Below are 23161 nucleotides of genomic sequence, written 5' to 3'. Positions count from 1 at the left end.
TGAGGAAACTATTCACTTGCAAAGTTCTGATTGGCAGTCCAATAAATGACCGCACTAGCAATTGGTTAAAATAGAAATGGCAGTTGCATACCAGAAAGTCCCCAAAAGACCCATACCAAACCATCCTGTAGTGGATGAGAACTTAAATAATTGAAAATGATTGCACAGGGTCTCCAATGTGTGTAAAATAACACGATGAATCATTAGTTCAAACATCAGGCGATGTGATTTTAAGGAATAAGGGAGAAACACATTTCTATTGTCGCTGGCTTTATTCAAGGCAGAACAAAAACTCCTCTCCATCAGATACAAAGCTTAAAAGGTACAATAACCTGGTCTACAAAAAATACACAGGAAAAACATTAACTTGATTGTTTGGATTTGATTGATAGCTTGACCACCATATGATTAATATAATATGATCCATATTTAGCCTACATTTGTAGTGTTAATAGGTGCAGTTATATTGTAGCAGTGCAGTGGTTATGCAGTTCCTTCAATATTAGTGGCTGGATAGTTAGCATGGGTTTTGCCCAGCAGTGAAGATGCACTCCCGTTGCCAGTCTGGGCAAATTTTGAAGACCAGGCGCCTAGTTTCACGGTTAAAATGCATCAGAAATAAGAACGTTTGGTTCCTTGTACGGGCCTTTATTCTACTTCAAACGGAAGTCACACTGCAAGTGCAGGATCTCTGGGAAAAAAAATGCCTTTGGTAAAAAAAAAAAAAACTAAAAAAAACTTTACATTTTGCAGGAGATTACCGAATGTTAGCTGGCTTGCTTTATGTACACGAACCCAATCTCAGTACCTAAGCACCAACTTTCCATTTTCAAGGTGCTAAGCCAGTCTAAAGGGGTGACATTTCTCTTGACAATTCAGTGTTGATCAGTCTCCCCTGTTTTCATACAGTTCACATTCACCAGTGAAGCTTGATTTCTAATCTCATCTAATCCAATTCATGCTGCAAATTGTTTGTGTGGCGTAGCTGGGGTATCTGGCCATGAATGAGTCTAACGTAGTGTTTTTTCCACTGGCGTGCTGTGGAAAATGTTCAAACGTGACATTTTGTAACATTTTTAGTGGTCAATGGGAAAGTGGTCTGCCATGGACTTTTCTGACAATAGGAAGTGTGCCCCTCACAGGAAGAAGGTGTTATGATGTCATAATGCATTTGGAATGGCACCTGCATCGGCCCTTCCTATTGGCCGATTCGCAGGGCTGGAAGGTTCAGCTCCGGGGGCGTGCTGGCAGAACGCTTAAAGCTGCAGCTTGCGGTTGATAAGTAGACAGAAGGAGGACAGCGCCCCCCCCAGCTTGGAGGCCTCGCTGCAGGCAGTGGGCAGGAGAGTATAGTCCGTCAGCTTCTGAAAGGCCTGGGGGAAGAGACAGGAGGAGGTCAGTGGATGGAAATGGGGAGTCAGTTTTCCAAACTTTTTAAACCGGTTTTTACAGTTATCCCCATATAAGTACCACGTGCCATCTGGGTACCGCGGACGGCTTAACCCCACATTGCTCCAGGAGGGATTATCCCTGCTTTCGAAAAATGCACTTACGACTATTGTTTTTTTTTGGTTAGTACTGCTATTCATGCGTGTTTTGCTACTCATGGACTTGATGGAGGGAAAGGGAAAGAGGGAGGGGAAGGGGGAGAGGGAGAAAAAGAAAGAAAGAGGGAAAGAGGGAGGGTGAGGGAAATAGAGGGAGGGAGAGAAAGCGACGGGAAGAGGGGAAATAGAGGGAGGGGGAGAGGGAGAAAGAGAGGGGGAGAGGGAAATAGAGAGAGGGGAAGAGGGAAATGGAGGGAAGAAGAGAGGGAGAAAGAGAGGGGGAGAGGGAAATAGAGGGAAGGAGAGGAAAAGAGAGGGAGGGAGAAAGAGGGGCGCCTCACAGGCGTGCTGTTGGGGCACTCGTCCGCTGGCCGGTGGAGCAGGAAGTGGCCCCTGGAGGGGCCCCGGATGTACACGCAGTTGGCAGCAGCGTCCTCAGGGACAGCGAGCACCTCGTAGTGATGGTCCGTCAGCTGCTCCATCATCTGCACACAAGGTCAAGGGTCGGGGGTCAGGGGTCGGGGGTCATTCTACAGAGCTGCGTTTAGCGACCAACGAGGACAGGGAAACTGAACTGAGCAGGATTACTGAGGTAGCCGAATAATTGAAGAAAGTAAAACCCGGAACAGCCCTTTTTACCTCAGTCCATGTTCACTTCATCCAGTGCAGTTATCCAGCTAACTCAGTAATCCTGCTTTGTGTAAAAAGCACATATCTGAGTTAAACCACCACACACACACACACACACACCCTCAGAGTCTTCTTGGCCCCCTCACTGTTGCTCATGACGATGGTGTCGGGCCCGCCCATGGAACAGATGTTCTTCAGACGAGTGCCTCCGCATACCGGCACAGTGGACACGGCAAAGTCCTGCGGATGGTACAGCCAATCACACGCACAGTCAGGACAACGGACACCAAAAACAACCAATCGCACGCACAGTTAGGACTGACCTAAATGCATGCCAGTGCAAAAAGGAACAGATTAAATTTCATGCTAATCTTTCCGACTATTTGACTACATTCGCAGCACCAATGCCTCTGCCCTGCGACAGGATGAACTGCTCCAGGACTCGCACAGACAGACGAACACGCGCGCGTGCAAGCATGCAGACACAGGCCCCTCACACTGACACAGTCACACTCTCGGCCTCTCTGTGGGCTCGTTTCAATGGCTTATTTTTCCACCTCGTTCTTCCTTTCCTTGCCTCCTTTTCTTGTTAGGAGCAAAGAAAGGAGGCAAGGAAAGGAAGAAAAGGAAAAAGGGGGAATCAAGAAGCTGAATTAGGCAAATGGGATGTTTGGCTCCAGACGTGGCAGATAGGGAGAGGTGGATCTTCAGGTCGATCGTGTATACGCATTCCAAAAAATTACTTCTGGAAAGGATAAGCTCATGTTTTCTTGCTCAAGAAATCATTGGCAGCCTCCTAGCTCCTTGCGCCTAGCTCCTAGAATGAACATTTAACGGGTCAGAATTCCCTTTAAGCGGACCCCTCGATCAATTTCCGGGTCGGGTGAAGAACAAGGAGAGGTGAGAAATTGGAATTGAAGCGATTGGAATGATCTCTCTCTCTCTCTCTCAGTAAGATCAGAAGGAGTGCGCACACGCACGCACACTCGCACGCACACACGCGCACACACGCGCACACACGCGCACACACGCGCACACACGCGCACACACGCACACACACGCACACACACGCACACGCGCACACACACCCTGAAGGTGTCGGCCAGGACTTCTGCTCCTCTGTGGTTGGTGTGGGAGGAGATTCCCACGAAGAACTCCTTCCCGGTGAAGAGGACGTCGCTGCCCTCCAGCGTGGCCCCCCCGGAACCCCCCTCCTCCCCCCCCATCTCCACCACGGTCAGGTTCAGCTCCGACAGCACCCGCCTCACCGCCTCAGCCTGGGGGGGGGGGCAACAAGGGGGTGTCAGACTAAACAAACAACTTAACAACACTGTACAACTTCAAGCTTTCACTAATACTTTTATTTATTTATTAAAATGTTTTTATTTTTTTTGCTTGGCCTGGTTTTTTGCTTTTCTTCTTTATAGAAACTACACTTTAGATCTACATTTTACAGTGGATTATTTATTATTGTACATTTTGTCTTTTTTGACCAATTCAATTCATGAATTACACACAGAGAATATTGCCAAAGCACAAAAACAGACACATACACACACACGTGCGCACACACAGACAAACAAATACAACCATTCCAAATAGAAGGGGGGGAAAAATATTGATAAAAGCAGTTAGTCATTAACTACTTTTAATCTTTATCTCTGAAATTATATCGTAGGGGCAGCCCGTAGCCTAGAGGTACGTAACTGGGACCCGGAAGGTTGGTGGTTCCAGCCCCGGCGTAGCCACCATAAGATCCGTACCGCTGTTGGGCCCTTGAGCAAAGCCCTTAACCCCGCATTGCTCCAGGGGAGATTGGCCTCTGCTTAGTCTAATCAACTCTAAGTATATTTTGGGATAAAAGTGTCTGGTAAATAATAAATAATAAGTTAATTTGAGTTGGCGGGTCCTTACCTCTCCGCGCCGCTGCTGTTGCCATGGGCGCGTGACGAGGGCGGTGTCGCCCTGGACGACGGCGAGGTCCTCCAGCCTCCAGCTGTCGGGGAGGGCGGGGTCAGGGGGCAGCTCGATCAGCTGCAGCCCCACCTTCTGCCTCAGGGCCCCCGTCAGCACCCCCAGCTGCCTCTGGGCCTTCGCCAGGTCCGTCCCGCGCCCCCCGTCGGGGTCCCCCCCCTCCACCGGCCCCCCGAACGACTCCGGGATGCCCCGGACGATGGCGTGCGTGAAGCACCCGTACGGACGGACTCCCGCCATTCGGCACGCAGGGCAGCTGACACACGCGGGCCGGGGTTTGGAGAAAGCGTGTGTGTGTGTGTGTGTGTGCGTATCTGCGACTGCTTGCGTGAGAGAGTGAGAGAGCTCCCTGGTTTTGCTTTAGAGATTTAATGTGTGCTTGTGATGTCCGGTCAGTACTCTATGGATGTTGAAAGGACAGCTACACATGACACCTGTCAATCAATCAGTGCACCGCCGTTCATCCTTCCCTCTTTAAGCAGAGACGCTTCTGGAGCTCTCTGACGGAGAAAACCAGGCTTCTTTTTTTTCCAATTCAATTTTCCTAAAAGACAGAAAAATACAGAAACAAATGAGCAAAAAATATATACAATAATAAGAATAATTAAATAATAATACCGGTTCGTCTCCTTAAGCTCGGGAACAGATCTACAACGGCTTCACACGAATTTGGACGGACAAAGGTGTCATTGTTCTCATCAACATCTTATAAACCCCCCGCCAAAAAAAAAAAAAACAATGCAGCCCCGGAAACCAGTCCGGATAATTTAGGCAACAAGTGTCAGCAAACTTTTATCCTCGTGAAACGACAACAGCTTCAACACAATTATTTTCGAAACCTGCGAAGATTGAGCGGCCCATCCACATGAAGTAACCATAGCGCGTGAAGCAGTTTTCCCAAATGACGAAACACGAACGTCTCAACGGTCCAAACGGGGCATCTTCTGACTGGCCTGCCTGTAGCTGCGATGTGTCACGTATTGCTGGGTGTCGTAGGCTAGCATATAGCACCCAACGAAGTGTAACCTACGCCACCAAAAAGCGTGCAGGAGTGATATATTATTAATTAATAATAATAATAATAATAATAATAATAATAATAGATATTACTTATTAGGAATGGAAAAAACAACCCCATGCAGGCAACCCCGCGCCAGCAGAACACCGTGGAAGTTAATGTGGAATAAACTAACGATTCCTAAAAGTTAACGCCCAGTGCAGATCACACCAGTATTATAATTTACCACATAACTAGCTACATCATATTTGCTGAAATACCTGCATCCCACCCCGGTCGACTGCCGCCACTATTTTAATGTCCACATCCTATCCTGTTATATCCAACTCCTTTAGCTTTATACCGTTTCATCCGACACCCTCGCCTTCTCTCTCTCATCCCCACTTCCTTCCGCCACATCCCCCATTTTTCACTCTCGTCCGAAGGCAAATACAGGCGAACACCAAAACGTCGGACAGTCGACTTCTGTTGCTTAAACAGTATGAAAAGTAATAAAGCAATAGCAAAAAAAAAAAAAAAATAGAGAAAGAAACAGAGGATATCTTACCTGAAATACCCTTGGCTACTTACAGGAGGTTAGACCGAACCTCGGTGCAACTTAATACAGCTCCAATTAATTGAGACATCGGTCTCTTTAATAAAGTACGTAGCTAACTAATATACTCAGATTCAGTAGAAGGCTCGACGACAAGACGGGAGCGGCTACTTGTTAATGAAGTCGAAAAGCAATTCGTAAACTTATCGTCTTGCGTATTTTATTCATTTAGCCCGCTTCTTTCTGGTATATGACCCATTGTTTCCAGTAGCAGCCTAGTCCACCGCACCCCCAACCCCAAGTCCCTCTAATTTCGCCTCTGGGAACGTTAGCATTAGGCTATCTCCAACAGACAATGGATTCCCCCTTGGCTTTTTTCCATGCAGCTGGCTATAATTTCATTGTTTACCGTACACTATGATAGTTGTGACCACGCTGCAAGACTCGAACATAGGTTACTAATGCATTAAAACCTGCTTCCTCCGTCAAAATATCTTCGCTCTCCGACAAACCGTGTCGGTGTGTTTTTATAAAATGTTTGCAGGGAGGATGGATAGCCATCATTTAATCATAGTTTGGTCTGCAAACTGTCTGTGAGCGCTAATCCAATATCTCCCCAAATGTGGGTCATTGACTGTTTGCAAGTAACAAAAGTTGCAAGTAGTTTCCATTGAAAAATAGATGTAGAACCTCGGGTAGTCCTAGATTCGCCGTTACCCTTTTACGCGTTGTGAGATGACTTCTTTAGACTTTTTCCACCCTGCCCCGTCTAAGTGTACCCTCCATCCAGCGGAGCCCGGCAGTTCTAATATCTAGCCGATAGAAAATAGGTCGAAAGAATGTTAGCAGGGTAGGCTATAATACCAAATATCCAATGGACGAAACATACCCACCCTATCTCTACGTCTTCGCGTCTTTTCTTTACGGATCCATATTTTCATCGAACTCGAATAAGATGTTGCTCGACCTTTTTTTCTTTTTTGCTGAACAAATGTTTGCCTACTTGGCCGATGTTACCACAAATAAGTGACAGATGGCGCTTGCAACAGCGGCGCTCAAATCTGTTTTTTCGGGCGGAGAGGAAGACTTTTCCACTCTAGCGGTAATTGTGCGTCATTGCCACCGAAATCTCCGGTTTACGATGTCGACGAGCCAACTTTTGCGCACCTCTCCGCAATACAATACAACAGCTGGTTATACGGGTTTTTTTAATAATCAGTTTAGTGCTACTATGACAAGTTTCAAAACCTTAGACACAACGCTCAAAACGCTCAGCACTTGTAACACAGTCTGTCCTATGCTCAAAATCTTGTGTTGTGCATTCATATCTTTGAAGAAATCTTGCACCTTAATCGTGCACATTTATCATGAAATACGATAGGAACATCAGTTTAGATCACCCACAAGGTACCGATAGCTTCACTGTTTAGTTTTTTTAATTTATTTATCTTTTACAATCCAAATATTGCAGTAAAATGTCTCAATGTGGTTCCTTTTGTGGTTCTAAATAAAGGGAATGCTAGAGACAGTAGAAGAGAGTGCACTCTTTAGAAAACAACGAGTTTGAATCATAGCAACAATGTCTGGAGGAGGGTGGCACATTAATTCAATTAAATCACATGATATTCGGATAGCGCTTTTCTCAGCAGACTGTCCCAAACACGCTTTACACAGACACAGAAGGGAAGGGAAAATGGCAAATGCCAGCCCTAAGCCCCCAAATAGCACATGAGGTGACAAGAAGAACTCTCGGGAGGAACCCGGCTATAGGGGGATGCCCATCCTCCGCTGGCCTATAGGTTGAGGTGGTAACAGTTCAGGTGTTAAATTAGCAGGTAATCTACATGTGGACCAGGAGCCAGGCCAGAGCCTGACCTGCCAACCATGCCCAAAATGCCCAAAATGCCCATACCATACCATCATGGCATTTGGCAGACACTCTTATCCAGAGCTGATTAGACTAAGCAGGAGACAGTCCTCCCCTGGAGCAATACAGGGATAAGGGCCTTGCTCAAGGGCCCAACGGCTGTGCGGATCTTATTGTGGCTTCACCGGGATTAGAACCACTGACCTTGCGTGTCCCAGTCATGTACCTTAACCGCTACGCTACAGGCCGCTGCCACCACACAAACCTCCCCGGTGACTACGGTCGTGACTGATCCCAGCTCAGTGCCGTCGGTCACGTGCGCCTCGCGTTCATGAGGGCGAAGGTCACACACCCTGCTGGAGGACTGAGGGGAGGGGAGCACGGGGGGCACGTGCAGTGACGGGCTGCCGTGATTGGACAAGGCACGGAAGGGCCGGCTTACGTTCTGTTGATGACCGCTCGACCAAAGACGTCACTGAAACAACTGATGAGAAAAATCAGATCAAACAAAAACGTTGGGGTTGCCCTGTTTGCCACATGAATTTGGCTAATTGACAAAAAGTAAATGTAGAGTGCACACAGTATCAGGGCAAACACCAGAGGTTACTGGAGGGTTGTTTTTTTCCCCCATTCCGTCACATTTAGATACCCAGCATGCCCTGGTGTCAGAAACAGCGCCGGTGTCAAAAGGCCCCGCAGTCAAACATGGCCGCCTCTATGAACTGGCTTCACGCGTCATTGAGCAGCTCCCATAGGAGTGCTGATCTGTCTGGATGGCACATATGCAGAACACACACGCGCAGGACACGCACCCAGAGGTGGGAGAGAAAAGTAAATGTCCCGCCGTGTTTTTCTTCCACCTAATCAGGTCTACCTCTTGGCTGACAAATTTAATTAGCACATCCAGGTGACTGGGATAAAATACTGGCATGGATCAGTGCATACAGATACACATACTGTACACACACACACAACCACGCACAGATACACACACTGTGTCCCTGCTGGTCACTTGACTATCCTACCACTTCACCTCATGCCTTTCATTAAGAAATAACTCAGTTACTTCTCTCTCTCTCTCTCTCTCTCTCTCTCTCTCTCTCTCTCTCTCCCCCATTCAGGTCTAATGGACACGTGACAGTTGTACCTTCAGTTTTGCCATTAGACTGTTAGTGTCCAAATGACATTATTAGGGCCTTGAGGCTGTGCACTATGGGGCTGGTGTTCTGGCTGCAGGATCACATGCTTGGACAAACTGAGAGAAAAAAAGAGAGAAAGAAGAGAGAGAGAGAGAGAGAGAGAGAGAGAGAGAGGAAGGGAGGGGAAAACTGTATGACCAGAAAGAGGACAGTATAAACGAAATCTTTCAGCGTAATACGGTTGCGAAACAGGAGAAAGGTGAAGAGAAAGGCCAATGAAAAAGGGATTGTGAAGTAGACGGGAAGCGCTTGGCCCTGGTGTATGTGCAGAAGACAGTCATGGTTGGTTCTTTCGGCCTGCTGGTCCTCCTGTGCTCTCTCCCGTCCGTGGGTAAGTAGCCTTCGGAATCATGCCGGTATTCCTTATTATCCCCCTGCCGCGTTTTATACGTCCCACTCTGGATCTAGCGCGGTGCTGTTGTTGAGTCCGGTGTTGTGACCTTTTCAGTAACTTCCATGGGAACCAAAACGTTGTGAAAAATGTGTCTAAAAAATTATAAATGTTGGTCACTGGGATGGTAGTCTATAGGTACATAAAACTGTACCCCTTGCCAAGAGTTTCATAAAGTATTTTTTAATGTTTATTTTGCTTGTGAAAGGTACTTCTTACTTCCCAACATACAGGTACAACGTTAATGCCTCTTTCTCGGTCCGTTTGGGATTTTGGGGATTTTGGGGATTTTCAGTGAGGTTTACCCTCCACTGCTCTCTTATTGCTCAGCGTGTACACGCTGTTTTTTCCGCTCTGTATTTTCATGCCGTCACTCTTAAATTCCCAGTTCAATTGTGCTTTATTGGCCAGATATGCAAATATGAAATACCCAAATATTAAAAAATAACATTTAAACACTTTTTCTTATATTTTGAGCCTATATTGTTAATCTCTCTCTCCTTATCTCTCTCCCTTTCCTCCTCTCCCTCCCTCCCCCCTCTCTTGCTCTCTCTCCCTCCTCTATCCCCCCCTTTCTATCTCTCCACCTCTCTCATCCCCCATCCCTCCACCTCTCTCCTCCCTCTATCTCTCCACCTCCCTCTCTCCCTCCCTTTCCTACTCTCTCTCTCTCCCGCCTCTCTTTCCCTCCCCCTCTCTCTCTCCCTCTCTCTCTCTCTCTCTCTCTCTCTGTCTCTCTACCTCTCTCTCCAGTCCCCCTGAGATGCTATACCTGTCTGTTCCCTGCCATTACCCCTCTTGACTGCCTGAAGTTCCCTCTGGAGTGCCCTCCTGAGCAGCGCTGTCTGGCCAGCACCGCCATCGGCACGCGGGGTGAGACCACCGAGGGAGGGGGCCAGGGGGCCGGGGGCCAGGGGGCCGGGGGGCCGGGGGGGGGGGGGGGCCGGGGGGCCGGGGGGGGCGGGGGGGAGAGTACAGCACTGAGTCTGTGCTTCTGTGTGTGAGTCTGCATGCCCGTGTGTTTGTGCGTGCGTGAGTGTGTGCATGTGTGTGTGTGTTTGTGCGTGCGTGAGTGTGTGCATGTGTGTGTGTGTTTGTGCGTGCGTGAGTGTGTGCATGTGTGTGTGTGTTTGTGCGTGCGTGAGTGTGTGCATGTGTGTGTGTGTTTGTGCGTGCATGAGTGTGTGCATGTGTGTGTGTGTTTGTGCGCGCGCGCCTGTGTGCAAGGTTAGACTGAAGGTTAGGCTGAACAACGACTGTATGAAGATGGGCATCAAGGACTTGGGCGTGAAATTAATTCTCCCACATTAACGTTGTGAAAATCGTGATATGACACAGACAAGAGTGTGAGAGAGGGAGTTAAGAGAGAGAGCGATAACAAAATGCATGTCAGTGAATCCGGTGTGAGCCGTGAGCTGCATTGTCATGTTGGCCATGGCTGTGATGGAAGAGCATGCCAGAGTGAGCTCACAGGTGACTGACAGGCTCCGCTGTTGGAGGGGCTGTTCAGAGCAGTCCGTGCACAGTCTTGGTCTTTAGCCTTTATTTTCATACACCGTCATGAAGAGTAACTACAGCACGGCCGCAAAACAACTCATCTGTAAGATGAGAGAACTCATTAGAATGGATAGTACAGAAACTGCGTACATGAAGTATAGCAGTTTGTAAAGTCTTGGGGAAAAAAACCCCCCAAAAAAACGTGGGTGGACTCTGGAATAAACACCGTGCAGGTCTGCCGCTGCTGACAGACAATGTCTGTGAAAGAAAAGCCCTAAAACGATGGCCAGTGACATCACCAACAGTCCCAACCGAGCAGGAGGGAAATGATGTAGCCGTCGTACGCGGTAGACAGCTGCATGGATCAAAAGGCCAGAATGAACCTAAATTAACCAAGGAACATAGAGGCCAGCCAGAAGAGTTACTGGGCAAGTTTTACGAACAGATGAAACCACAATAAACATTTACCAAAGTGATGGCAAGCTGAAAGTATGTTGAAAGTAAAGAATAGCTCATGACCCAAAGCACGCTCCCCCATCTATGAAATATAGGGAGGATGCATGGCTTGCGTATGTACGATACTGCACAGTCAGAGGCCGCCATTTTGTTTATTCAATTACTCGCTAAAGGGCATGTAATTGGAGTTGGTGGGCAGTAATTATGTGTAATATAATGAATTCCTTTATGTCCAGATATACAAATCACTTTCACATGCAAGTAAATCACAGGTTTCTATGATACTATTTCATTGAACTAACCTATGGGTATTTCACTGTGTATATACTGTAAATACCCTCTGTCTCAGTGCAGTGTTAATGTATTGTAGTGTCCAGTCAGTCAGTGTGTATATACTGTATTAACCCTCTCTCTCTGTGCAGTGTTAATGTACTGTAGTGTCCAGTCAGTCAGTGTGTATATACTGTATTAACCCTCTCTCTCAGTGCAGTGTTAATGTACTGTAGTGTCCAGTCAGTCAGTGTGTATATACTGTATTAACCCTCTCTGTCAGTGCAGTGTTAATGTACTGTAGTGTCCAGTCAGTCAGTGTGTATATACTGTATTAACCCTCTCTCACAGTGCAGTGTTAATGTACTGTAGTGTCCAGTCAGTCAGTGTGTATATACTGTATTAACCCTCTCTCTCAGTGCAGTGTTAATGTACTGTAGTGTCCAGTCAGCCAGTGCGAATATACTGTATAAATACTGTGCATCTATGTTGCAGGAGATGCTTACCCTGTGATCTTGTACGAGAAAAGCTGTGCTGTCGCCTCCCAGTGTGGTCTGTCAGGCCAGAAATATGCCATGGGCCTCAACTTCACCTACACCAACGAGTGCTGTGACACGGACCTGTGCAACACTGCCCCCTACAGGCCTGGAGCCATACTCTCCCTCCTGCTCCCTCTCTTTCTCGTTCTTGCTCTGTGGTGATTTGTCCTCCACAAAATGGCCGCCCATACTCTGGTCATCTTCAAGCTCATTCCAATCGCGTTTTTTCTCCTCTTTTCCTCGTGTAGGGGGAAAATTCACAGAACAAAAGATCTCCCTCCTAAAAGCATGACAGACAATCACAAGTCAAAATCAGTCTCCACCTTAGTGAGCAGGCTGGTTCCTCCAAAACTCTCGACGATATATACGCTAAAAGTGTATCAATATATCCGCGCCCCCCTCTGGTGAGCCAGCTTGCACATCACCACAGTCCAGGGAGATCTTTTGTTCTGTGAATTTTCCCCTACACCCTGCGCTCCTCGCCCAGAAATCGATTGAGGACCGTCTTTAAGGACATTCCAACCCCTTAAACGTTCCTTCTAGGAGCTAGGAGTAGAAGTGAGGGACTCCCGATCTTGCCTTTGAGCCAGGAGACATGAGCGCAGACCTGTAAGAGATTGACCCGTGGACCTCTCCCCATCTGCCACATCTGTAACTGATACGGCTTTGAATGGATGCTCGGAGGAGCAAGGACCTTCCATTTGCCTAATTCGTGTTTTCCCCATCTCCACTTCTTTCTGCAGCCTCTCCTGATGGGTGGAGCTAGGAGCAGGAAAAGGATTAGCTGAAGAATAAACGATTGGATTGAGTCCCTGGAGACAGCCATAGTGTCTGCCAGGAGGGGGGGGGGGGGGTATTTTATGAAGCAGGGTTACTGAGTTAGCAGGATATCTGCACAGAGTAAAACCCAGAACACAGCGGGCAACCTGCAGCGTTGTGGTTAAGGTACATTACCGGGACCATTTATGTGTCACAATTTCCCAAAAAATAAGCTTGTGCTTCCTTGCTAAGTAAATCTTCGGGAGCCTCCCACCTCCTAGGAGACGCATTTATCAGATTGGAATGTCCTTAAAGATGCCAGACCTCAATCGATTTCTGGGTCACGCAAGGAACAGGGAGACAAGGGAGGATAAAATAAGTGATTGGAATGAGTCGTGTAGGAAACTTCCCTCCTCTGTCAGGACTGACAGCTGCTAGGATGCGTCTGAATACTGAAAAATGTATCCTCCTCTCCTCCCCCACTACTTCTGGACAGGACACAGGGTGGTAGCGGAGGAAAGGAGGATGCGTTTTTTGAGAATTAGGACGTACTCTCAGTGTCTCATTTGGTGTTATATTCCCCAACGACTGTGTCACAAATACAAAAGTTAATTTTCTGGCCTAACCTGTCCACATGAATGTATATGCCAAAATTTTTAAAAATATGTACTAATATGATTTCCTTTCACATCTCTTTTAGCAATAACTTTTGTTGTAAGTTATCTCCCCATTATCTCAAGTTTCTTTCTCATCTGAGAGAATGTTTTAAATGCTGTTTTACCACTGTGCTGTCTATACAACAACTGGTTAGGAAAAATAAAATGATCTCTGAGGAATCTTTTTTTTTTTATTGAATCCTCTTGATCGGGGTTTTACAGATTTACATCAGGCTGCTTTTAACAAACCGAACAGAAATATTAAAGGAAGACATTTCACTTTCAAAATACATTTAAGTTTTCAACTGCCACCAAAAGACAGTGTTCAACAAGTTAATCTTATGTTCAAACCCTTTATGTTCACCACAAATATTCAGAAACAGTCTGAATAGGTAGGTGACTATTAGATTAGACTGCAATAAAATAACAATTTGGCTAAAATAACTCATTGTCATAAGGTTAATATTGAATAGTTTATAGTTTTAAAATGATCCATTGTGAAGTAAATTTGGCAGCTGATGCGATCCTTGTTGAGCACGCCAGGTGTGACAAGCCAATCGATTGACAGGTAGGCTAACATCATGGTCTGACAGTCCTAAATGCTATTTTAATTACTTCATTGAAATGTACTAAGAAAAACAAAGAAAATGTAGTCAGAACATGCTGTAAATAAAAAGCTAAATATGTGCAAAAATAAAACATTGTTGTACGGAATCTAGCGAAAGAGAAGAGTTCAAGGGGAAAATAGAAAACAACTGAAACAAAAATCTAAAATAAGGAAGGAGAAAAATAAAACTATGCCACTCTGAAGTCAAACATTTAACTGGCATATATATACAGTAGGCCTACTGTACAAAACTCTGAGGCACATGCAAATGTAACATGTCAATATAAAGAGCAGTAAACTGAAAATAAAACCAAATCAATATTTGTTCTGACCTCCCCTCTCTTAGATATGCTACACTGGCCAGCAGTTCTATGAGAAAATCAGCTGGTAGGTTGTTACAAACACATTGGGAGAACTTGCCAGTTCTTCTGCAGTTTGGCCGTCTCGCTTGCTTCTGGCTCTACAGCAGGGGTGCACAGCAAGGGCCGAGCCGCTTCAAGATTTTGTGCCAATTTCTGCTCTTAATTATTTAATTGGCTCGGTCATACTGCCTCTCGGTCATTTGTATCCGCAGCAGCTACAGTCACAGACTGCAGGCGGATCCTAAATAAGTTACTGTTCCAGTACAGGAGCGAACCAGTGTAGTTCATGGAGCGGTCAGAAAACTCAAATTACGGTAACTGGTTCGAACAAAAACCAGCACGTAGATCGACCCTCTAGTTGTGCACCCCTGCTCTACAGCTAATCCCAGACAGCCTCCATCAAGTTATCTGAAAAGTGGTCGACTACTAAATATATTACTCTACTGTTTAATGAAATACAAAAAGTTCTCTAACATTTAATATTTTTGGGAAAATTATTCTTTGAATATCTTAAACTTTGCTCTTTTCTACTGACACACTAATGCAGAAAAAAAACATTGAGGACAAATTAAAAGAAATGTAAGGGGCGTAAGACTTTTTAAAATATATATTTGAATGAAAGCAATTAATTATTGCCCACTAGTTATAATACAGACAAATAGAAAACAGTGCAGTGAAAGCATTGAACATATTCCTCCATTTTGAAGGAGTTTGCTTCCTTCCCTTCGGGGGGCGCTCTCGGCTTCACAGTGGTGGAAAAACGAAAGCCCGTCACGAGATCTCGCATGAGACATGACGTCATCCAACCGTGAACGAACTGCACCCAACTGAAAACACTTCATAAAAACTCCACCTTTTAAACGAAACTGAATTTAAAACATTTTCTGGACGGGTTTTAATACAAATATAAAGGACACCTTTTTCTTTTAAAAAAAGTTGAAAATTTAGAGGGAAAGAAAGAGGAAGCTAGATATGTTCTGCAACCTCTTCCTCTCAGTTAGGCTTAAAAAAAGATCAGAGCGGAAAGGATACTCTTGTTTTATACCCTGTGTCCACAAAAACAATAAATAAAATTTGAAGAAAAACATCTTAATTGCCAGTTCCCGCATTTGAAATGAAAAAGGTGGCACGGACAGCATGTTCCCGCTCAAATATTATATGCATAGGCCTATGTATCCCCCCAAGGGAGAGGGAGCTTTAGAAAACTGGAAGAAAATAAAACTGCGAGAAGAAAACGCTTAATTGACTTTAGCAAACCGAGTAGGCCTAAGTCTCGCATTTCAGAGCCGAAAATTAGCCGCCTCGTAAAATTTCCGACTATCCCATTGCTGACTAAAGGTGTTAATGACGACCATTTTATCCAGAGTGCGGGCGGCTATTTTGTGAAAAAACTCGGGAACCCCTGGGGTTGAAAACGGGAGAGAATATGGACACAGATTCTACAAGCGCACCAGGCAGTTCCTTCCGTCCTCTCTGTTTCTCAGGTACAGGTGGTATCTGGTCAGCAACAGAGCGCTTCCCGCCCACATAACGTGGTACATAACTGCCGTTTCCATGGCACCATACCTGGCCACGCCCTCCTGATGAATATTCTTATCGTATTTCAAACTGGCAGCTACACTGGACAGCTACAAGGGCACAACGGCGAACCTTCCAGTGTTAAAGGCACAGAGGCAAGGTTGAAACCGCACAGTACAGGGCTGCTGAGAGCGCTATCCACACGCTCACTGTGAGCCGCAACGTCAGCGGTTTGAATCCGGCCGCGTGACCTCGGTGAAGGGTCTCTCCCTCTAATGTTTCTCTACTCTGTCCTGTCCAATAAAGCTGAAAAGGCATCATAAACGCAGAAGAAGGCACATCCAGAGGTGGAGAGTCCAGGGGTCAGAAAGTGGGTTCTGAAGAATTGTGCTCGTTACAGGTGGCTGGAACCAAATACTGGGGAAGACTTTAACTTCCTGAGCCTGGATTTTACACCCCTGGATGCAAAAGCACACCTGCTGCTGTGAGTGTAGAAAGCGTGTGTGTGTGTGTGTGTGTGAGAGAGTGTGTGTGAGTGTGTGTGTGAGTGTGTGAGAGAGTGTGAGTGTGTGTGTGTGTGTATGTGTGTGTGTGTGAGAGAGTGTGAGTGTGTGTGTGTGTGTGAGTGTGTGTGAGAGTGTGTGTGTTTGTGTGTGTGTGTGTGAGTGTGTGTGAGAGTGTGTGTGTCTGTGTGTGTGTGAGAGAGAGTGTGTGTGTGTGTGAGAGTGTGTGTGTGTGTGTGAGAGAGTGTGTGTGTGTGTGAGTGTGTGTGTGAGAGTGTGTGTGTGTGTGTGAGAGAGTGTGTGTGTGTGTGTGTGTGTGTGTCAGAGAGTGTGTGTGTGAGTGTGTGTGTGTGTGTGTGTGTCTATCGCAGTGCTTTGGCTACGGAGGCGTAGGCCAGGCAGATCTCGTCGTCGCTGGGGCAGGTGGAGGAGAACTCTTCGCGTGCTCCAGCGGCCTCCAGGTAGCGCCAGAGAGACTGCAGCATGCGTGGGATGGAGAACTTGCGGTAGTTCAGACACACCACCTGAGAGAGGGAGGACACGAGAGCGTGTGACGGAGGGAGGAGAGGACACCACCACATTCATCCTGCAGGAGTAGGGGCTTCTCCCCCCCCCCATTTCATTGGCTAAAGCATCGGTCTCTGTCTCTCCACCTCAGCTGATGTGTGGTGAGCGTTCTGGTACAAAATGGCTTCCGTCTGTCAGTCAAACAACCATCAAATCCCCCCCCCCCCCAATCCCATTAATCTACCACACAAGCCCGATATATCATGTTTTACAAACCATGTCAGCATAACTCCAGCAAGCAAGCCAAGCTGAGTATACAGCTCAGACATGGAATTCTGCGTCCCTGTGGCCTGAGTCTGTGCTCTGGAGCAAGGCCCTTAACCCTGCACTGCTCCAGGGGAGGACTGTCTCCTGCTTAGCCTAATCAACTGTATGTCGCTGTGGATAAGAGCGTCTGCCAAATGGTAATAATGCCATAATGTAAACTGAGAGGCGAGGGTGAGATAGAGAAAGGGACGAAGGCGGAGTGAGAGAGGGAGAGACAAAGTGAGAGAGATGGATACAAAAAGGAGAGGGAGGGAGAGTGAAAGATGGAGAGAGACTGAGAAAGAGAAGGAGAGGGACAGAAAGAGAAAGAGAGAGCACCTTGACGATGTGCAGTTTTGGAAGCAGGTTGCAGTCGGCCAGTGTGAGCTCCTGCCCATCAAGGAAGGGGCGGGCAGAGGAAGTGACATCATCTGCACTGTTTTCATCGATCTCTTCAGGAAGTGGTGTGCTGAGGTAGTCATCCAGTTTCTTCAGGGCTTTTATCAAGCCCTTCTCCAGATCTGCCAGGAGAGAACGAGTTAAAATATCACACACATATGCACACGCACACACACACACGTGTACAGACACATACGTACACAAACACACACATGTACAGAGACATACGTACACAAACACACACGTGTACAGACACATACATACACACACGTACACATACACACACATGCATATACACGTACACACACACACACTTACAGACACACACAGGCACACAAACACACATGTGCACACATACATATGCATGCACACATGAGCACACACACACGTGCACACACAACATATACAAGAACATTTACATGTGCACACACACTCACACACATGCGCTCACACACACAAACAGGTTTGATTTGGCCCAATTCTGACGTTCTGATTTTCACTGGGTTCCTGTCCTACAGGAGAAATGAAAAAGAGGTTTTGGAAAGAAATGGGAGGAGAGAAGAGGCTGGGATCACTTGGTCCTCTCCTCTTTTGTCTTATTCTTCCTCCAGGCCTGGAAATCGATTGAGGTCTGCCATCGTTAAGGACATTCCAACCCATGAAATGTTTCTTCCAGGAGCTAGAAGTAGAAGTTAAGAACTCCCTCGCCTTTCTAGTGAGAAAACACCAGCGCATTCCTTTGCGGAAGCATTTTTTCCTGAAGCGTGACCATAAACGATTGACCTGTGGATCCACCGCTCCCCATCTGCCACGTCTGTAACTGACGTGGGCTTCGAACGTTCATTTGAAGGAGCGATGTCATTCCGTTTGCCTAATTCACGTTCTCTCGATTCCTCCCGCCTTTACTTATTTTTCTTTTGTCTTTTCCTAGCCTCTCCCAATGGGTGGAGCTCGGGGCAAGGGAAGGAGACAGAAAAATGAAAAAAGAGGAGAAGAATAAGGCATTGGAAGGAGCCCGATAACTCAATAAAGGGAAGGAAAACATAACGTCATAAAGAGAGAAAATAGCCCCCTCCCCATCTCTTACTCTCGTTCATCTGCGGGTTGGAGTTCTTGATGTAGGCGGAGAACTTGGAGAAGACGTCCAGGCCCGCCGTGTTGGACTCAGGATTGCGGGCAGCGAGACGCGGGTACCTGGGAAAAACAGGGAAGCAGGTGGAGGTGTCCGAGTGTTCAGACCGCTACGAGTCGCGGCACAAACCCGCTCACACTTTTCAATGAGGGCACACGACATGGCATTAACTACATTTACATTTTAGTCATTTGGCAAACGCTTTTAATCCAAAGCGACTTACAAGTGCATAGGTTCTAAGTTAAAGCATCACATCCATTACTTGTAAAATACACATGGAGGGCTGTTCTAAATTAAAAATACAGTCAGCGTAAGTGCAAGTTATTTTTTTTATTTTTTTTTGGGGTTAGACAAGAGGGATATCAGAAAAGGTTGTGGGCGAAATCAGGAGGGAGGACTAAGGTACAGTTTGAAAAGGTGTGTTGTAGTCTGCGTTGAAATAGGGGGAGTGATTCTGCTGTCCTGACAGTGGTAGGCAAGTCATTCCACCACTGAGGAACCAGAGCGGAAAACAGGCGTGAACATGCAGCTCGACCGCCAGGTGCTCGTAGTGAGGGAACCACAAGGCGACCAGAGCTGGCTGACTACTGTAGCTGATAACATGAATTAACCCAAGCGAAATATGACGTGACTCCTTTTGGGGTTTGGTTGAGAAAGTTTAGCAGAGGTTTAATAGCGGCTGAAAACAGTATTATAGCAGTCAATTTGATTGGTTGAAATGATATCAGATCGAAGGACTGAAAGGGTTAATAATGTTACAGTAAAGGTTGTGGAAAATGACGTTTCCCTTGCTGTGTGGATTATAAGATCCTATAAAAAACCACTGTGAAAATATCAACACACACAGACCCCAAAGAAATGCACACAATCCGTATGAAAAACAAGCCGTTTGGACTCCCGTGAAGTTGTGACATCACAACGCTCGCGTTTGCTTCAGCACGGCCCGCCTTAAGAGCCTGAGCCAATCAGAGCGCTCGGCACAGACGGCCTTCTGCTCGCCGGAGCCAGCCAGCCAATCAGAGGTGGGTTTATATTAATCAGCCTTAAAGACACAGTCACTAAAGAGACAGAAGAGGGAGAGGGAAGAAAGGGAAGAGAGAGAGAGGGAGGTGAAGTGATGAAGGGAGGGAAGGTGTGGGTCTTACTTTGGGGGACAGAGGTTCTCCTCCAGAAACTCCTCGATCTTGTTGGTGTCGGTTTTAACCTCTGAACCATAGAGCAGGAAAGGGGGCTGAGCTCCAGGGGCGAGGTCTTTCAGGATGTCCGGCTTTCTGCAGGGGGGGGGGGGGGGGAGGGAGAGATGACACAATCAACACACACATGCGAACACAATCACACAGCAGACAGACCCACGTTCAGGGACCTGCGTCAACGAGCGTGACGTTGAAGGTGACACACACGCAGTGTGTTTGAGAGAGAGAGAGAGAGAGAGAGAGAGAGAGAGAGAGAGAGAGAGAGAGATTACCTCGTCATGTCAACAGTTGTGACGTTGAAGGTGACCCCTTTCAGCCACAGAACCATGAAAATACGCTGGGAGAAAGGGCAGTTCCCAATGCTCTGCCCGTCACTGCCTGCCTGAGGGAGAAACGCCACGACCTTCCGTTACACAGCTACTGGGACATATATGGTTATTGATACAAACTTTTGTTTTCCAACCTGTGATGTGTCAAGTTTTATGTCAGCTTGTTTTTATTTAGAATAAATAGGCCTGGTTATTATTACTATAGCTGTAGTGCATGACGTCTGAAATATTGGAGCAATCCTCGTCACCCACGACTAAATGAGCAGTTTCCAGCGCTAAACAACGTCTGACTCCGGAGGAACGCGCAACTGTTTTCTTTTTGTTGACCCACCCTGGTTACGCCTGCATAAAACAGGAACATCTCCATCTTTCTCTTCCGCCACAGCAGCGGCAGCAGGTTGCTTGAATGACGAGGCGAGGGACAGGAAATCGTTAAAAAAAGAGTTTCGAAATTCACATCTTAATTCGCGCAACAAGAAATAAAGCGGGAGAGGGTATGGCCAGTAACATAGGCTAACTAATTTGGAGTGGAGGAGAATAACCTATTTCGCCTGTCGGAACAATGACCATTTCGGCTACCAGTCGGATATGGCTTGTTCATTTTCAGTTTCTTAACGTCAACGCCCTTAACTCACAGGGCAACTAAAAATATCCCGTCTGATTGTTCGAGCTTGTTCAACGTTAAAACTTTTTTTTAAAGGACCCTGTAGACAATGAACCATCCCCAGTAGTTCGCCCTAGGCTGAATGAGCGATATGGTCGTGCTTTCAATAAGCGTTATTTCGTCCTTCAAAAGAACGGCTGAACAGTGTGCATGCATTTGATAAATAAAGTTGAACTACATAAAGTAACTACGCCAACCGACAATGTAGAATATGTATTCGGTTCTTTGACATGGTTTAATCATGATGCTTTCAGAAGAACTTACCTTCACAAAAAGTTCAACGTCAGGTCGATTTTCGTCACTCATGCTGTCCTCAATGCTGTTCATTGTTCAGGGAGAAAAACGTTTTTTTTTAATGAAAAATGCCCAATCTAGTCTAAAAGCAACGAATGTACAGATTAAAATCATCTTGCAAGCCAACAGTTTATCTGGGCTATATATTGTACAGGTGATATTAACGTTGAGCAAAAAAAACAGACGATGCCTCACCTTAAGAGACGTGGTAAAGAGACAACCGAGGTTTTACCTCCCGCTCTTCAGCAAGCGCTTTCTTTCTTTTTTCTTTTACTGCGCTAGGAAATTATCGTCTTCTTACTGAGCGAAATCGCTTGACAACGCTTGACCAATATGTATTATGATGGATGGGTGCAGACTACGTAAACTCTTAATATGATAACGCTTATCGTACAGCCTATTCAACAAAATTATTCGCGGTTCTCTACGGACAGCAGTTTACAGAAAACTCACAGTAGGCTACGCCTACCCCATTTCCCCTCCCTCGAATGTAGGCTACTGACTCTGTCGCTTGTTTCCTGAATACGAAAATCTACAAAGGAACCCGGGAGCGTGCAACCAACGAGGTGTGATTAAAATGTGACAAACGTATAGGTTTTAAATCCCAACAATAAAACACAAGTTAAAGAGGTGGCCGCTTAAACAAGAAAACACGACGAACTATTAATGTGTTGAAGAAACGGCTGTCTGGGGGGCACGAGGAGGGTGATGAGTCTGAATAATTGCGCTCTGTTCATCCGTGAAATCACTCAGCTTCTGTAACCGTTTAATTCCCCCTGGATGAAACGCTACCAGGACAAACGCGCTGGGAGTAATTGCGTATAAATAGCGCAGGACATATAGCCATCATCAATATTTTAGACTGGCTATCGATACGTGAATTGTCCATCTGTAGTTGACACGTGTGAGAGTTTAGAGACGGCGGTTAGCATAAAACGTGACGTCCCTTTATAGAAGTATTAAGTCTGGGATTAGTTCATAGACTTTCAACACGATGACCGTCACAAGTGCGACATCTGGTGGTTTTCTTTTTTGAATTTCATGAGAGAGCGCCTTTTTCGATTCCACCCAAGGCCTTGTCGGCACCAGTTGCATGATTGGTAAATGGACTGTATTTATATAGCACTTTTATCCGAAGCGCTTTACAATCAATGTCTCTCATTCTCTCACACTCACACACCGACGGCGATAGACTGCCATGCAAGGTGATAATCAGCTCGACAGGAGCAGCTGGGGGCTCGGCCTCTTGCTCAGGGACACGACGACAACGATCGAACCGGAAGACCACTCTTACCTCCAGAGCTAATTTTATTTAAAACTCCAGCTTGAACAGGAAGCAGATTCTCTCTCTCCCCCCCCCCCCCCCAACCACCACCCTGTCCCACCACAATTAATTTTTTAAGGTCTCAGTCCCACACAACCTGACCAGGCCTAACATTGCCTGTGATGGAGACAGAAAAGCTCAGAGCAGTATGCTGAGGCAATGGAAAACGTTGCACTTCGTTTTTCATTAACAATGTCTAGGCCTATATTTAACTTTTTTTTTAACCTTAATTTCATTTTTGATTGTCTCCCTGACTTTTCTTGTCTGCTGTGAAATACAAATAAATGAGTATAGATTTTGATATTGTATGCAGTTTTTGTGTAACACTTTCACATTTGCGTATTCACATAGCGCTTATTTTAAAACGTAATTTCAAATCGAAACCTTCAGTGTGTGCGCACGCACCAGTTGGAGGAAACTGACGTGCATAACGTAAAGCTGTGCAATACCCCGATGGGCCACAAGGTGGGACTACTAACCAGCAGAAGCAGCCGAAACTGATATGTTGCTTCGTATTAAACACTGCGGCCCTCCAGGACTGGGGTTAAACCTGCAGACACAGCGCACCTGCAGACTAGACTACTTATTCTTAACCATTTTGGTCATGTTCGTAACAGCTGACAAGCTGGAAGAAAAAATAAACGTTAATGTTGACATGAATGCAGAAATAGATAAATGAACAGTA

At 46.2% G+C, this 23161-nt stretch overlaps 3 protein-coding genes across 7 annotated transcripts; 1 reads left to right on the top strand and 2 right to left on the bottom strand.

Moving 5' to 3' along the window:
* Positions 1-253: 253 nt before the first annotated feature.
* On the bottom strand, positions 254-6810 carry ddah2 (DDAH family member 2, ADMA-independent). 5 transcript variants are annotated; one of them, XM_061255391.1, is made up of 6 exons: positions 6594-6810; positions 4092-4695; positions 3266-3454; positions 2298-2417; positions 1889-2032; positions 254-1373 (listed from the first exon to the last, which is right to left on the bottom strand). In XM_061255391.1, exons 2-6 carry the CDS (start codon positions 4389-4391, stop codon positions 1257-1259), a joined length of 870 nt encoding a protein of 289 aa, XP_061111375.1. In that variant the 5' UTR covers positions 4392-4695; positions 6594-6810; the 3' UTR covers positions 254-1256. The 5 variants fall into 5 exon arrangements, with proteins under 5 accessions (XP_061111375.1, XP_061111374.1, XP_061111376.1 ...); XM_061255390.1 differs by having other exon boundaries at positions 6598-6810; XM_061255392.1 differs by lacking the exon at positions 6594-6810 and adding an exon at positions 5717-5986.
* A 2151-nt stretch (positions 6811-8961) lies between these two features.
* LOC133136148 (protein Bouncer-like) lies at positions 8962-12353 on the top strand. Its single transcript, XM_061253400.1, has 3 exons — positions 8962-9101; positions 9915-10034; positions 11880-12353. Exons 1-3 carry the CDS (start codon positions 9050-9052, stop codon positions 12083-12085), a joined length of 378 nt encoding a protein of 125 aa, XP_061109384.1. The 5' UTR covers positions 8962-9049; the 3' UTR covers positions 12086-12353.
* Positions 12354-13509: 1156 nt separating this feature from the next.
* clic1 (chloride intracellular channel 1) lies at positions 13510-21636 on the bottom strand. Its single transcript, XM_061255643.1, has 7 exons — positions 21348-21636; positions 21123-21177; positions 20138-20247; positions 19818-19943; positions 18628-18734; positions 17481-17662; positions 13510-16852 (listed from the first exon to the last, which is right to left on the bottom strand). Exons 2-7 carry the CDS (start codon positions 21162-21164, stop codon positions 16691-16693), a joined length of 729 nt encoding a protein of 242 aa, XP_061111627.1. The 5' UTR covers positions 21165-21177; positions 21348-21636; the 3' UTR covers positions 13510-16690.
* Positions 21637-23161: the final 1525 nt, after the last annotated feature.

Source organism: Conger conger, chromosome 9 (genome assembly GCF_963514075.1).
Source record: "Conger conger chromosome 9, fConCon1.1, whole genome shotgun sequence".
In the NCBI taxonomy this organism is placed as follows: domain Eukaryota; kingdom Metazoa; phylum Chordata; class Actinopteri; order Anguilliformes; family Congridae; genus Conger; species Conger conger.
Note: the sequence above shows the minus strand (reverse complement) of the source record. Positions and strands in the feature narration are given on the sequence as shown.